This window comes from Hemibagrus wyckioides, linkage group LG11, assembly GCF_019097595.1.
Source record: "Hemibagrus wyckioides isolate EC202008001 linkage group LG11, SWU_Hwy_1.0, whole genome shotgun sequence".
In the NCBI taxonomy this organism is placed as follows: domain Eukaryota; kingdom Metazoa; phylum Chordata; class Actinopteri; order Siluriformes; family Bagridae; genus Hemibagrus; species Hemibagrus wyckioides.
The window spans coordinates 24211118-24227169 of NC_080720.1; the positions used below are offsets into that span (position 1 = coordinate 24211118).

The window sequence follows — 16052 nt, forward strand, 5'->3', positions numbered from 1 at the left end:
ATCAGAATCAAGAATCTGGTCCAAATCTCAATGGACAGACCGAACGTAAATTGGAAAGTATTCGAAATACTCCAGAAGCAAGTGCAGAATTATGCGGGAAAGTCACTAATTAACATCGGTTCATGCGGGTTGCACATACTGCACAATGCGTTCAGAGATGGCTGTAAATCCACCGGATGGGAAGTTGAACACGGACTCTCTAGCTTGTATTGGCTGTTCCATGATTGCCCTGCCCGTCATGAAGATTTTATGACAGCAACCGGTTGTAACACGCCCATGCTTAAGTTTTGTAAGCACCGGTGGATTGAGAATGTAAACGTGCCAGAAAGAGGATTGCCTCTCTGGCCACATGTCAAACAATACATCCAGATGGTAGAGAGAGGTGAACTGTGCTGTTGTGTGCTGATCCTCTCTTCCCAGTGAAAGTGGGAATATTCAACAGCATTGCCAGAGAAATCGACCCCTTCCTCACCATGTATCAGTCTGACCAACCCATGCTGCCCTTTCTCTCCGGTGATATGTACAAACTGATTAAAGGTAAGGATAAACATGGATAGTGTGATTGTTAATGATGTTTAATGATGTCATGATCGCCATGATCACTTGTTATTATTATATTTTAATGAAATTAAAAATTGAAGTAATATGTTTATTACTTTACTATTACTGTCTAGATTATTTTATTGGTTTGTTTTTAGCAACAGTTCATATAATGTTCATTCTTGTAGATTAGTAAATTAAAAAATAATTTAAATAATAAAATCAAAAAATAATTAAAAAGGTAAGTTGTTATTAGCTCAAAAAACAAATTTGTAAATTTAATTTGGCTTATAAATTTGAAAAATTAAGTGATAAAACTGTAGAATAAAATCACTTAATTTTAATTTTTCACAGGCCTCATGGGACGATTTCGGAAGGAAAAGCATCTGCAAGAGGCCTCATCCACACTAAAGCTCCTCCATGTCCCTTTTCAAGACAGCAGTCTGCACAAGGACAGTTCTCAGATTGTTATTGGATTTGCAGCAGAAGCCACCCTGAACCAACTCAAGTCTTCCAAAAACATTTCAGAAAGGCAGAGACTAGAGTTTAAGATGGACTGCAAGAAACTCTTGATCACACTACTTGAGAAGTTGCTGAAAAAGGCTCCAGTGCATCACACATTAGTGAGAAGCATGCAGTGCCTTGACCTGAGATGCATGGCTGAAAGTAAGGAACTCTGTGTAACTCAATTGAGAAGGATATTGCACATACTTGTTGAAGCTAAACATGTAAATGAGGCAGTGTGTGATGATATCCTTAGAGTTTAGAGAGTTTTGTGATTTGGCTGCTCTTCAGGTTAAGTTCAGGGAATTTGACCCCAAAACCACGAGTGGACACCCTGCTTTATGAGACAATGGGAACAAAACCATCATTTTCGCGAGTGTGGGATGTGGTGAAGATTCTTCTTGTCTTATCACATGGGCAGGCAAGTGTCGAAAGAGGTTTTTCAATCAACAAAGAATTAATAGTTGAGAATCAGAGGGAAAGATCTCTGGTGGCTCAGAGGCTCATTGTTGACCATGTCAGATCTGTAAGGGGCATAACCAAGGTGGAAATCACAAAGGAGCTGCTCGTTTCAGCTGCAGGAGCCAGGCAGAAGTACCATGGGTACCTGGATGAAGTGAAGAGAAAGAAAGAACAGCAAGCTGTTGACTTGAAAAGGAAGGCCTTCACAGATGAGCTGGAAGATTTGAAAAAGAAGAGGGCTAGGATGGAGGCAGACATTTGTGCTCTTGAGAAATCAGCAGATGAATATGCTGAAAAGGCTGAATCTTCTGGCAACATGACCTTAATCACCAAATCCAACAGTTTCTGACATACTGCAATAGAAAAGAAAGCATCTCTGCTCAAAATTGAAAAACAGATTGAAAAGAAGCTTTCGGAAATGAAAAAATAAACGTTGTTAATTGTTTTTGGGCGATGTAGAATTCAAATAATGATGATAACTTTTATGGCATTTAAAGTTAAGAACAATGTTTCTGGATACTTTTATTTATTTATTAGTTTAACATTGTTGCTTCCCATTGTTTTATGTTAATTATCTCACATGGACTTACGTCAATACATTTTTAAGGGGTTCTCAGGGTTTGATGTATTATTTTATGTAACTTTGTTACCTGCAAGCGTAATTTAAATAAATGGTTATTTTGTATTATAAACTACGAAGGTTGTGATTTATTTTAGTAAAAAATGTGCTGTGGTAAAATATGGATTTTTCTTCTTATGTAACATGTATTCATAGACATTTCATGAAACATTAGGTCATGAATATGTACCTCAAACTCATGGAAAAGTCATGGAATTTTATTAGTAAAAATATGTACGAACCCTGCTCCATGTAGGCCTTCCCAAAACTACTGCCACAAATGTTGTCTTTGATATGTTTGTAGGTTATTGCATACAAGACCTTCACTGGAACTAAGGGGCCTAGCCAAAATTTGTTCCAGGATCCAGGTTTTCATTGACATCCACGAAGATGATTTGCCATGCAGATGATGTGGTAGAACTGTGGCCGGCAAAGAGTCATTATCTCAAACCCATTTTACACTTTTTGTATGAATTGGAATGTCCACATAAGTCCAGGCACACAGTCAACTTGTGTGGACAGTAGTGCCAAACTACACATATACTTTTTTTTGCTGAATGAGCACAAATCTCTACAGCCACAAAAATCTTTTGGAAAGCCCTCTCAGAATATTAGAGGTATTTAAAACAGGAAAGGATAGACTAAATCTAAAATAAGAACTTATATCTTGTATAACAAGCATATATTTGAATAATTTTCAGGTGTCCACATATGTTTGGCCATAGAGTGTATCTCTCTCTTGGTATTGCAGTGATAATATATAGATTTCTGTTATATGTTTACACATCATAATGTTTATTGTTTGGTACAGGGGTGTGTTAAATGTGAGTGTTTTTGGGGGTGTAAGAATTGGAGTGTATGTTTTGTTTTGCAGGACACAGATGTTCTGTGGGGAGATTTCCATCAGAAGCTTATGGACGGTGCACTCATCTCAATGGATGCCTACATGGCTCAGTTTCCTGAAATTAAGGTTGAAACGAATTAGTGGAATGTGATTGCTCTACAAAATATCACAACAGTATGAGATGACATGATGAGCATTTTGTGACATGTTTATCTGTCTTTTAGCATATTTAAAATATCAAATATTGTAGTTTTTAGCTAACTAAGTAGTGAGTGCATTAAAAGTGCAAAATCCTTAACCCTTGCCAAACTTATTATGATAGTATTGTGGTTTGGCGGAGTCAGGCCAGAGTATATTAGAGGCAGGCTTTCAGCATTTTAACTATACACACACTGACACATTCACACACACTCCATGTGCTTCGCTCTGTCTTGCCGGCACTCATCTCCAATTTTATCTCTGCTCCAGCTTACTGCAACAGAGAACAATTATTACTATAATTAAGCACAGCTGCCTGACCCTTACCACTTGCTTATCTTGGCTTTACTCTCCTTTCACAAGCTGGCGCTCAACCAGTGAGGAAAATGAGGTACCAGTTTAACGAGATGGAAAAATGGTCTAACCATTGGAGCTTACCCTGTCCAAGTCTTTTAATTTTCTCTTTCTTCACTTTGGTGCTCCACATTAATGTTGATACTCATCTCAGGTTACACACCGTCTCCTTCGACTTGCATCAGCAAAACCATAAAAGGGCATCTGTGTCACAAATCCCCAGATCCTAATTGTCTGGCGGAAGACATCAGGCATGCTTGATGCGTGGCAAGCACAGCGTCTTGTTCCTTGTCAGGGAACCGGGTTGCATACGCAGCCTGATCCAATGCTGCACCATGGCTTGATGCTATGGGAATGCCAGTGTCAATGCCGCGAAGGTTAAGGCTAACAAAAGGGCTAGGGTAGGGTCAAACACTTCTCTGAGGCTGACTCCAAGGGCTGAAAGAGGGCCTTTGATAACCCCTCCAGGAAAACAGACGTGTTCCAGGAGGAGACATGCAGTCTACAGAAAGGCCTTCTGGCAGCACACAAAAAATAAGAGCGACCAAAGGATACCTCACAATGGAGGCCCCAAGTATGGCTGCAGGGCTAGCAAAAATATCCACCACATATATCTTAAGGGTAGCAGGTCGAGCCATGCTAAGAGGTGCTCCTGGGGGAACTCTAGCACTGTAGTGATGAGGCAGTGGACTCGGTTCAGGTAATGCTGTTTGTTCCATGATAGAAAGAGCCTTCCTGTGATGGCACTTCGCTTTTGCTAAGTTATAATTCTCCCTAAATTTATCACTTATATTTTTGGGAGCTGGTATTTCTTCTTCACCTGCTTGAGGATAGGTCTGTAGGTTTCCAGTCTTTCAGACATCCGTTATCTATAAGCCTGTTCCCTGGTTTCCTCTCTTCTTTACCCAAATAAATCTACCCCTATGGTTCAGATGATTGTTGTCATTGCTCTCATCTCATCTCTGTCTTCTGTTAAGGTAATCTCTAACACTTGGACCACATTGTTATCAAAAGTTTACTAATTACTTCCTTGTTCCATGACTTATTCTCTTTCATTCTTTATTTGAATGCCAGTCCTCTCCTACTGCTTCTCTGCCTCTCCAGATTAACAATATTGCTATTAGAGCGGTTTCTGTACCTAGAGATTCTGGGTACTGAGCTTAGACACCAGCTCTCCTCCATCTCATTTGGTTGTCCCATCCGTATGGTATTGTATAATAAGTATCTGCCTGTATTTCTTAGCATTCACCATTAATCCTGACCAAATCTCCAATTCCATTTGCAGAAATGCAGCCCCAAACTTGCAAGCAACTTTCATCATGCTTCACTGTTGCCTGTAGACAATCATTACTGTACTGCTCTACAGCCCTTTGACAAGCAAACTGCCTCATTCTACAGACAAATATTTCCGATTTTGTGTCATCAGTCCAGAGCACATGCTGCCATTTTTCTGCACCCAAACTGTTTTTGTGCATAGTTATGTTGCTTAGCCTTGTTTCCATGTTGGAGGTATGGCTTTTGTCCACAATTCTTCTGTGAAGACCACTTCTGGCCAGACTTCTCCGGACAGTAGATTGGTGTACCTGAGTCACAGCGGTTTTTGCTAGTTCTTTCCAATGTCGAAAGGAAGTAAGGATAATATGTCTTTCATCTGCTGCATTAAGTTTTCATGCCCAACTGCTGCATCTGCAGTCTTCAACATTGCACGTCTTGACATCTCTGACTGCTTTGATATCTTTGCCTGGAAGAGACCTTGCTGATGCAATATAACTATCTTGTGTCTTGTTGCTGTGTTCAGTCATGTCATAGCATATAACCTGTGACATGAAAATGTCTTCCACACCCTCACATGAGTAGCAATAGAGTTTGGCTGTTCCTCACCAAGGTTTAATCCTCAGACACAGCTGTTTTTAGCTAATGACTGTGTTTCAACCTACATATGAAATTGATGATCATTAGTATGTTTTGTATAATTGGTTAATCATAAACCTATATCAAAATCCTCCGAAATCCCTGTGTGCCAGATGCTGGTTTGAAGCCAATGGGTAGTCATACCAAATATTGATTTGATTTAGATTTTTCATCTGTTCATCAGTTTTGCATTTTGAAAATTGAAAAAAACAAAAAAACAAAAAAACAATTAAATATATATATTTTTCTTACTTTAAAGCATTTCTTCACATCTGCCTAAAACCTTTGCACAGTAATGCATATTCAGACAACTTTCTTTTTTGAAGAACTTCATCACTTTCACAGACTACATTTAGTACTTGCCTGTCGCAATGTCAGTGGTCCAACATTGGTGGCCAAAAAAGGTGTCATAATATATCATTACATTGTGACTAAAAGAGGATTCCTCTTTATGTTGGATGCACTTTGGCTTACCAAACACTTTGGCTTGCCTATATATAAGTATGTACAAAAGGAATTTTAAAACTGTATAATCTACACTATAAGAATTATGAATTATCTGCCAAAAAGAGGAAAGCTGTATTCTTTGTTCAGTACATGCACTGGCTCAAAAATAATTATCTTTGCTTGTCTTAAAACAGACTGCTCATAAATCAATTGAGAAGATAGATTATGTGTTTGTCTCTAGCTTTTCTACTCTTCATCTGGGATGTCAACTTAGCAACGTAATGTAATGGCATTTCTTATAATGCTTTCCAGTATAGCATAATAGAACTATTCAGGAGCCCTGCTACACTCCAGTAATCTGCAAATATTATAAGAAACCCAATCTTTGCTGCAGCCTGGAACAAAGATTCACATTAAAAGAAGAACCTTGGGATATGCATGCATTATAAATCATCACAGGCACGTGATAATCTTTTAGATCTCTTAAAAAATTACAATGCTGTCATTCCATTTCATAGACATAAGCCTGAACTTTGTTTCCACCCTTTTTTTTTTTTTTACCACAGGCACGGATTGCTAAACGTGACAGGAAGCTGGTGGATTTTGATAGCGCCAGACATCACTTTGCCACTATACAGAAAAGTAAAAAGAAGGATGAGGCCAAAATTGCCAAGGTACCCTTGCATGCCATGTGTGGGGCTGGAGTCCATATACAGTATAATATAATAATGTAACCAATTAATTTAAACAACTGTGTAATTGATGTGTATAATCCTGTATAATAATCGTGTGTGTGTTTAAATCTATAGGTTACATGTATTTTGATCATAGATTTCATGTGTCGAAAGATTTGTAACAAATTTAAAATACTAAAATTGCATGTCTTGATTGCTGTCTGTCCTTTCACTCTTTGAATGGCTAGCCCTTGACCCTGATGGAGAAAGCTGCTCCAGGAAGGGCTCGGAGAATTATCTTATCATCAGATGTCTCAAACTAACCTTACCAGATGACATTTGACAGAACTAACACCTTTTAACTCCCAAACAATTCTGCCTGCCTGACTCACAGTTCTGGTATAAGCAAAATTGCATGGATGCACAGTAACTACTCTAAAAATTGCAAAGTTAATGCAATGCCTTACTTCACATAAATGTTTTAATGGGACTATAACTGCAGTAATACAATTGTGTGTAAATGTGTACTGTCAGGCAGAGGAAGAGTTGGGAAAAGCCCAAAAGGTGTTTGAAGAGATCAATTATAACCTTCAAGAGGAGCTCCCATCTTTGTGGAACAGGTGTCACCTAATTTCTCACTTTCTCATTCTGCTCTTTTATAATAATATACATATAATTAGAAATAGCATTTCAGACCAAGGATAAGCAGGTGCTTGCTATACAGAAGTCTAAGATTATCTTCTATGGGTTTATAAATGATTTCAGAATAATATTGTTCAAACTAAATGTTTGTTAACAGTGAAACATTAAACAACAAAATGTAAACAATAAAATACATACATAACAGGTCATGACAGAAAAACACTTTCAAATATAAGTTTATGCAGAGTTTTTAGTGTTTGGTTCTAAAGAGGGTGTCTTTAACTTTTTTCCTCTGTGGATAAAACTGCAGCATTGAACAGCTATAAGAGCACAAGGGAGTAGATCTGGTTTGTACCCTGCATTTCTTGTTTGCTTCATGTACAGCAATATGATAATATTGTTGTGCCGGTTATATTGGCCAGTTTAGTCGTACACGATCACAAAGTGATTTGTGGATTTAAACACTAGTTAAATTGAGATGCTTTATTGCGTAAGGTGTTCAAACTGAGAATCCAGATGAATAAAATGATTCAGAAATTCTTTCAGTAAGAATTGACTTGGTTTATAATTAATAAGTTACAGTATAAAAAAATTAATTCCCCCCAGCTTTCTCCTAAAGGTTTTTTCTTTGATACTTCATAAACAAGTCTTTGTTCCTTTCTGTTTTATAAAATTGGTGTGTTTACATTCCTTTACATTACAGTCCTGTGTTTCTGTGTCTGTCAAACCTTTGTTGTGTGTGCACCAAAAAACACGCCCATGCCTCTACCCATGCCCCATAGCATGTGTTTTTTTGCAGTATGTATATTGCTATTTTCTTCTTTTACCTCAAATCACATCAAATAAACATTTAATAACAATATAACTGTAATAGTCCTTGAGTGGTTGTGGAAAGGAATGAGGAAGCAGGTGGCAGACAAGTTGCACTCACACTCTCAAAGTTTTATTTCTTGCTCAGTACATTTTCTTTGCGCACATGCACACACACACAGCTCAGTGTGTTCAGCTCTCTTTCCTGCTCCACTCTCTTTCTGCCTTTAAGTCATCACTGGTGTTCACTGTTGGAGAGAGCACATGATTAGAGTGATTCACAAACTGGTGCTTTGCCATATTTCCACCACCACATTCCCCCAATGCCTGACTCAGGTTGGGTAGCCGTCCAGCCTGCTGCTAATTCCCCCCTTGACTGCAGAGAAATCCGCCACATCTACAGCCCTAGCCTGTGGACCACTTGGAAGTTAAAAGGCTTTAAAGCTAGAGACCACTGAGTGATCTACACTTTGGCATGTTTTATGTAGTGGAGACACTGAAACAGGGATGTGGACTGAAGAGAGGGTGAAAGCCCATCTCATCAGGTAGTTCTGGAGGGTGAAGACCGTTCACTTGATGGCCAGGTGCTCCTTTTCAAACATGCTATGTGACTCCCTTATTGAGAGGTTCCAGCTAATGCACAGCATGGGGCACTCTTCCCCCTCCACCACCTGGGACAACATGGCCCTCAGCTCCCTGTCTGACACATCAGTCTGTAAAACAAATGGAGAAACAAATTAAGGGAATGAAAAAACTTTTGTGAAAGTCCATCCACTGGACCAGGTCTGGTGTTCCCTTTTTAGTCAGTCAGCAGGCTGGTGATGTCTGAATAGATAGTTATAAACCAACAATAACAGCCAGGTAGCCCCAGGAACTGCCTCACCTCCTTTTTGGTCTTTGTTTTCGGGCAGGCCATAATTGCTTCAGTTTTATCAATTTGTGGCTGCACCTGTCCCTGACCAGATACTGTACATCCACCCATCCTGCCTCAGAAAACTAATTATTCTTCCTCTGTCGGTGAAAACTCAGACAAAGCTAATGCTTACCCACAGAAGTACCACTCCTCTCTGCTTTACATGGCTAACAGATTTTGCTCTCCTAAGTGAATCTCTGGCTGAAAAACCTGAACGAGCTCTTGTTAAAGGAGACTCTATCTTAAAGCATATTAAGTTAGCAAGGCCTTTAAGGGCTCCAGCAGCACTGGTTAGGTGTATACTGGGAGCCAGAACCCTGGACATAGCAGGTCAAATAAAAGTCCTAGGCAAGCATAGGTTCTCAAAGGTAGTTTTCCATGTAGGAGATAATGATATACACCTTTGTCAATCAGAGGTTACTAAGAGTAATATTGTAGAGGTGTGTAAATTAGTAAAGGCGATGTCCGTTGCTGTAGTATGCTCTGGCCCCAGTGCGGTATGGCGATACAGCAGGTTATGGTCGTTGAACTGCTGGTACTCCGAAAACAATGTGGGCTTCTTTTGAGGGCACTTTTGAAGGCAAGGCTGGTCTGTTAGGGCAGGATGGTTTCCACCCGACTCGTGAAGGTGCTGCTTTTATTTCTTGCAGCATAGCACATAGTCTTAGAACAAACCTAGTTCTTCTGTGACAATCCAGAACCAGGACCAGGGAGCAGACAAGCAGGCTTCTCTGACTGTATGCTAGCTGCAATAAGTCACACAGGGTTGACAATATAGAGACTGTATCTTTTCCCTGAGCTAAACAAAAAAGTAGAATTACTAGAAAATTTGTTTTAGTAACATGAAGAGCATAAAATTAGTGCATAGTGAATGCACAGCCAGCACCATTGATCTGATGCTGTTAAATATGTTAAAGTTCTCTAAAACACTTATTATTAAGGAAATTATTACTGATCAGAAGTTTAGTGTTCTATGCTTAGCAGAAAGATGGATTAAACCAAATGAGTATGTAGCAATAAATTAAGCTTGTTGGTTTCTAAAAATAATAGATTCTTCACTTAGTACTGGCTATGTGCCTAAATCTTTTAAATTTAGAGAGGAATAACATTTCTGAAATTTATTAGTCAGGAATTAGGCTTCATTATAGCACAGAGACAGCACTGGATAATGACCTGCTACTGGCCTCTGATCAGGGTTGTATGACCATACAGACCATACTACGTTCTACTTGATAGGCTAGAAAAGCTGGTGTTAAGGGAACAGCCTTCTCCTGGCTCAGTCTTATTTGACTGATTATTATCAGTTCATAGATCTAAATGGTAACTTCTTTAAGCATTCTAAGGTTACTTTCAGGGTTCAACAAGGTTCTGTTTTAGACCCACTGCTTTTCTCATTATATTTGCTACCCCGTAGTGAAATTATTTGTAAACGTTGTACAAGCTTTCACTAATAGTTGCTCAGGAGCTCTTGGTTGCACAATTTCACTCGACTATAAACAGTTGTATAAAGGACGTTATTTATATTTACATTATTTACTGTCCGGTGTCACCTAAATGGGGATGGGTTTCCTTCTGCCTGGTTCCTCTCAAGGTTTCTTCCACATATCATCAGGGATTTTTTCCTTCCTGCTGTTGCCTCAGGCTTGCTCATTAGGGATAAATATTAAGAACATTACTTTAGTTTTAAACTTTGTCATTTTTTTTTCTGTTTTTATATCTTTAAAACAATGTCCATTGTTAAAAGTGCTATATAAAAAAAACTGGATTGAAATTTAACTCCATTACCTAAGATGATGGTCATCCAGGTAAGCAGCATATGCAGTGTGTGGACAAAGGATTCTGTCCATGAGCTGCTGAAATGTTGCCGGGGCTCCAAATAAAGCAAAAGAAAGAGTCACAAATTGGTGTAAGACAAATGTTGAGGAAAAAGGCATTTTTTCATGGGACATAGGAGTCAACGGAATCCGTCAATATAACTTTTGTCAAATCCAGTGTAGAATAAAAATGATCTATACATAGCCGATCAAGCAGTTTGTCCATACAAGGCATAGGATAAGCATCAAACGTAGCCACCACATAGACTTTTCTAGTTGACTTGAGAATTGGAATGAGCCATTGTCTTAGGCACCAAGACCACAAGGCAAGACCAGTCGCTGTGACTCCTTGATTACACCCACCACCTTACTGTTTATCCCTAACTTTGTTTTTCTTGTGTTCAAGTAAGCAGTAGGGGCAACTGCATACAATCACCCCTGGGTTGCCTCAATGCGGTGCTCAATGAGGTTTGTGTGACGCGGAAGAGGCAGAAAATTTCTTTTGCAACTTGCCAACCTTGGAACAATGTGGTTGTTTACACAAGGGCCTGGTATTTGATGACTTTAATTTTTATTCTGGGTCCCAGCACCTCCATCTCAGGAACTATTGTTTTTAACACCACAGGGACCACCTCTCTCCAGGGTTTTAGGATGTTGAGGTGGTAAATATGCTGTGCCTCACCTCTATCCTTTTGCTAAACCTCATAGTCGATATCCCTGACTTGCTGGGCGACCTCAAAGGGCCCTTGCCATTTTGGGAGTAATTTGCTGATGAGCTGATTGAGAAACACATTTTGAGCTTTCCACAGCCTTGCCCTTTTTCTTTTTCTTTTTGCCATATATTACTAGTTTTTTTTGGTTGTTTGTTGTTTGTTTTTACAGTTTTGGTTGTTTGTGTTGCACTTTTTAAAATAAACTTTCTGCAATTGCATCCACCTTTGCTTGTCCCATTTGTGACAGAAAGCTTGACTAAAAATGGATGCAGGAGATTGCATCTGGCTAATGTTGCTCCATCTTCCTGCTCAGCTGAGGACCTTACTCTGTTTCCCTGCCCAGCTGAAGAAATCGCTCCACCTCTCTGCCCAACTGATGACATTGCTCTGTCTCCCTGCCCAGCTAGGATGTCACTCCACCTTCCTGCTTGGCTGGGGAAATTGCTTCACACCCTGCCCAGCTGAGGATGTCATTCCCATTCTGCCTCCCTGCCTGGCTTAGGACGTTGTTCCACCTCCCTGCCTGGTTAAGGATGTTGCTCCCACTGCGACTCCCTGCCCAGGTGAGGATGTTGTTTCCATTCTCCCTCCCTGCCTGGCTAAGGACATTGCTCTGCCTCCCTGCCCAGCTGAGAATGTCACTTCCACTCTGCCTTCCTGCCTGGATGAGGATGTTGCTCCACCTCCCTATCTGACTGATGACATCACTCTGTCTCCCTGCCTGGCTGAGGATGTCGCTTCCACTCCACTTCCTTGTCTGGATGAGGATGTTGCTCTGCCTCCTACCTGGCTTAGGATGTTACCCCCCCCCACCCCCCCGGCTTTGCTGAGGACATTGATCCCTTATGTAGTGGAGGACATTTATCTCCATCTGCCTCCACTGAGGATGTCAGTTCCCCCTCCACTTGGATCTTCACTCCCTCTGCTGGCCTTGGGTTGGCCATCGAGCCACACTCATACCACACCCAAGTCCTGTATTTCAGCATCTATCTAGCATTTGTTGTTGCTGCCATGTCATGTATGTATGTGCATGCCACAGCCTCTAGTCTTTTTTAATTTTTTTTGTTTTTTTTGGGTGTTTGTTTTGCGCTTGAAAATAAGTTGTCTGCACTCACATATATCTTTGACCCCACCCCCACCCCCCCAATTCAAAACAGTTTGTAGCATTTAAGACAATTCCATATGGGTTCTTTTTAAATATCTATCTTAGAAGTAGATATTTTTGATATTTGAAAGAAGAAAAATAGATAAGTACAATACACTTCATGACATCAAACCATTCAATTAAAAGAAAAGAATAAAAATACAATACATTATTCTCAGACTAGCTGACATCCTCACAGTAGCAGCCACTGAATGCATTAATCTAATCAACAATACAGAAATTTTATTAGTGAAATAAATCTTATCGTCTCATATTTCGAAAAGTTTAGGTTATTCATGTTAATTTAGAGAACGCATAATAATAGTACATTTAAATGAATAACCACTTATACTAATTTGGCCCAAGCAGAATGTTGGTGTAGCCACTAGTCTTGCTTTGTCCCAAATCTAGAGTGTTGTACTGCGTTTGGGTTATTGTCTATGTGTATTTTGTGTTTTTATGTTTGTGTGTAATCACACTGTTGTGTATGTAGATCTGCTGTCATCACTTATATATTTTAATTCAAGTCACTTTTCACTGATGGTACTTGGACATGTTTTTTGGGAAATTGTAAGTTCCCTTTGTCCTTGTATGTCATTCTTTGTTTGCTTTCACCACCATACTTTCAGGGGGAAAGCACAGGTAGGGAATCAGTGAAAGGCAACAAAAAAGTATGATTAAAAAAATTAAAAGCTATGGCTTGTCTCTCTTTTTGTTTACACGTAACTCAGTATCAGTTTTTCTTTTTACTCCTCAGACGTGTTGATTTCTATGTGACCACCTTTGAGAGTTTAGCCAGGCTGGAGGAGAAGTTCCATGGAGATATGGGCAAAGTGAGCACTCCACTAACAATCACTCTATTTATATCAATATGTCAAATGCTCTAAATAAAAAGATAAAAAATAACTTTATGCATCTATTATCTCAAAGGGGGTATTTTACAATTAGCTTTATGCCAAGTTTTAGAATAAATCTCTGTTTTATTCCCAGCTAAATCACAATGTGGGTGATATTATGACCAGACTTGCAGAAGAGCAACAGTCTAAGTAAGTGTTTAATGTGCTTTGAACTTTGTTGTATTAGATCTAGCATGTCACTTGTCTATTATATACTGCATATTAAAATTGACTGGAAGCCAGCACTAAACCCCATCTTCTCACAGAAGTGCTACTATGACAGCTACAGGGAAGAGGTAATTACACTTTAGCAATGTTGTGTGCGTGTGTGTAGTAATTTGGCAAAGATAATATTCTTCATGTTGTTGCACGAACACCAAAATATTAACCTATTCTTCACCTGTCATATTGTCCTTTGTGTGATTTTGCATGAGATGTTCAGAAAATTTAATAGGTGCACTGATTATTTTTACCTTCCTGCAGTGAACTAGCAGCCAACCATAATGTCATAGCAGAGTCTGGGTCTGACATAACTAAACCAGCATCTAAGGTACTGTTCTATTGACATACATTTGTAAACTAAAATAGGGGGACAGAGAGAGAGGGGCAGAAAGAATAAGGATAATGCACCTGTAGAGAATTCTTTCTGGAGTTCATAATTGAGCTCTTTAAACACCTCTTAGGTCTGACAATACACCTAATTGCTGTAAATACAATCCCAACCAATTTGCTAAATATAAATGAACTAAGGCATCACACTACTGTGTCATTTTAAAACAGTTACTGTACTCTACAGTACAATCTGGATTCTGATCACAACCACAACAAAGAACAAAATGCATATACACAGGGTGTTTTAGTTTAGATTAAAATGTTAAAACCTTTTGGTTTATGGAATAAAGCTAACCATATAATTTGTAACTCTCTGTCATCTTTAGTACCTGCATGTGTATATTTTGGGTGGCATGCTTGTGTGTGTGGAAGCTGAGCCTAGACCAGGGTGACTGGTCCCCCCAACCCACCATATCTTCAGATGAAGCGGTCCAACAGGACAACCTAACATGAAGATACAATGATGTCTGATTTAAAAGTTACTGACCTTTCACAGGTCAGCAGTGCCTCTCACTTCTGTTAGCACTCTCTCTCTCTCATTTCAGACCTTCACCTGATCAGCTCTTCCCTTCACCTAGCCTGTCCATTCATGAATTCAAAATGTCTCACACCCACTATTATTTAAAAAAAATATTGCACTGTTCAAGTTTTTTTTCTATGCAATATTCTGTAAAGATCTCTAGGGCACTGGTGGCTCAGTGGTAGGTTTCTCACCTACCATGTGATTCCCAGCCAGTGCCCAAACCCCAGCCACTGGATGTAGTGCCGGTCCCAAGCCCGGGTAAAAATGGGAGGGTTGCGTCAGGAAGGGCATCCAGCGTAAAACCTGTGCCAAGCTGTTGTGCGGACCAGTTGGTCCGCTGTGGCGACTCACACACGTAGGGAGCAGCTGAAAGATCTTTTTTATTCTATAAAGACCTCTGTTGTTCAATCCTCTGTTGTCTGTAGGTGTTATGTAATAGTGTAAGATCATAAGAGCTTTTCAGAATATCAGTATGCCTGAATTGGTGTTTGGGCAATAGATACTCCCTGAACATAATACTAATGTGGGGTAGGGCCACCCTTTGCCCTCAACAATCCTCAATTAGACTAGCTTGAACTGTTGACACAAGCTAGGTTAACAAGGCCATTGACAAGGGTATTTTATAGGAATACTGAATCATGTAGTCATCATGGGACTTGGGACAAAGGTATCCTGGTCTTACACACTGCACCTAATGGTTAGGATTGGTGCAGAAGCACCGACACCAACATTTGTACGTAGAAAACTATTCCCCTTGTTCAGTAATTCAGAAGAATCATGCATGCACACACCTACTAATCATTTGAAACACCTTAAATGAAAGAACAAACAAGACACTTTTTAAAATTTTGTCCAATGTAAACGCACTAATGTAATTGTTATTAGCTATTATTTTATTTAGTTATTAGATTAGTTATTGTTATGACCAAAGACTTTAGTAATTTGATAATATATCACTAATCGATAGGTTCATAAAAAAGAAAGCAGAGAATGTTCATTGTTTGATTAGGCCTCTTAATAGTAAACCACCCATTTTTTTTAAATAAATGAGTTACTGAAAACACTTTGACAATGGAAAAATATGCATCCAACCAGTTTTACTAAGCTTGTTATGAACATAGAATAGACTCTATTATACTCATTAGGTTCTAATGCATTTCCCCCTAGTTTCTGCTTTTTGCTATGGTGGTATCTACTTGTGCTAGATACAGTGCCTTGCAAAAGTATTCACCCCCTTGGTATTTTTCATGTTTTGTTACATTATAACCTGTAATTTAAATGTTTTTTAATCTGAATTTTATGTGATGGATCTGCACAAAATAGTCTAAGTTGGTGAAGTGAAATGAGAAAAATATATAAAAAAAGAATTTTTAAAAATTAAAAATCTGAAAATTGGCATGTGCATATGTATTCACCCCCTTTGCTATGAAGC

At 39.2% G+C, this 16052-nt stretch overlaps 1 protein-coding gene across 4 annotated transcripts in view; it reads left to right on the forward strand.

The window, feature by feature from the left end:
* Positions 1-16052, forward strand: part of bin1b (bridging integrator 1b) — a 51281-nt gene that overhangs the window by 22898 nt on the left and 12331 nt on the right. For 2 of the 4 annotated variants that reach the window (XR_009206064.1, XR_009206063.1), the window contains exons 5-12: positions 3000-3095; positions 6446-6553; positions 7088-7173; positions 13347-13422; positions 13580-13635; positions 13752-13781; positions 13969-14035; positions 14424-14593. Coding sequence is in view for 2 of the 4 variants with exons in the window: in XM_058403044.1 (XP_058259027.1) it covers positions 3000-3095; positions 6446-6553; positions 7088-7173; positions 13347-13422; positions 13580-13635; positions 13752-13781; positions 13969-14035 (519 nt within the window). In the remaining 2 variants the exon portion in view is untranslated. The remainder of the gene's footprint in view (positions 1-2999; positions 3096-6445; positions 6554-7087; positions 7174-13346; positions 13423-13579; positions 13636-13751; positions 13782-13968; positions 14036-14423; positions 14594-16052) is intronic. The other 2 variants (XM_058403044.1, XM_058403046.1) reach the window with 2 other exon arrangements.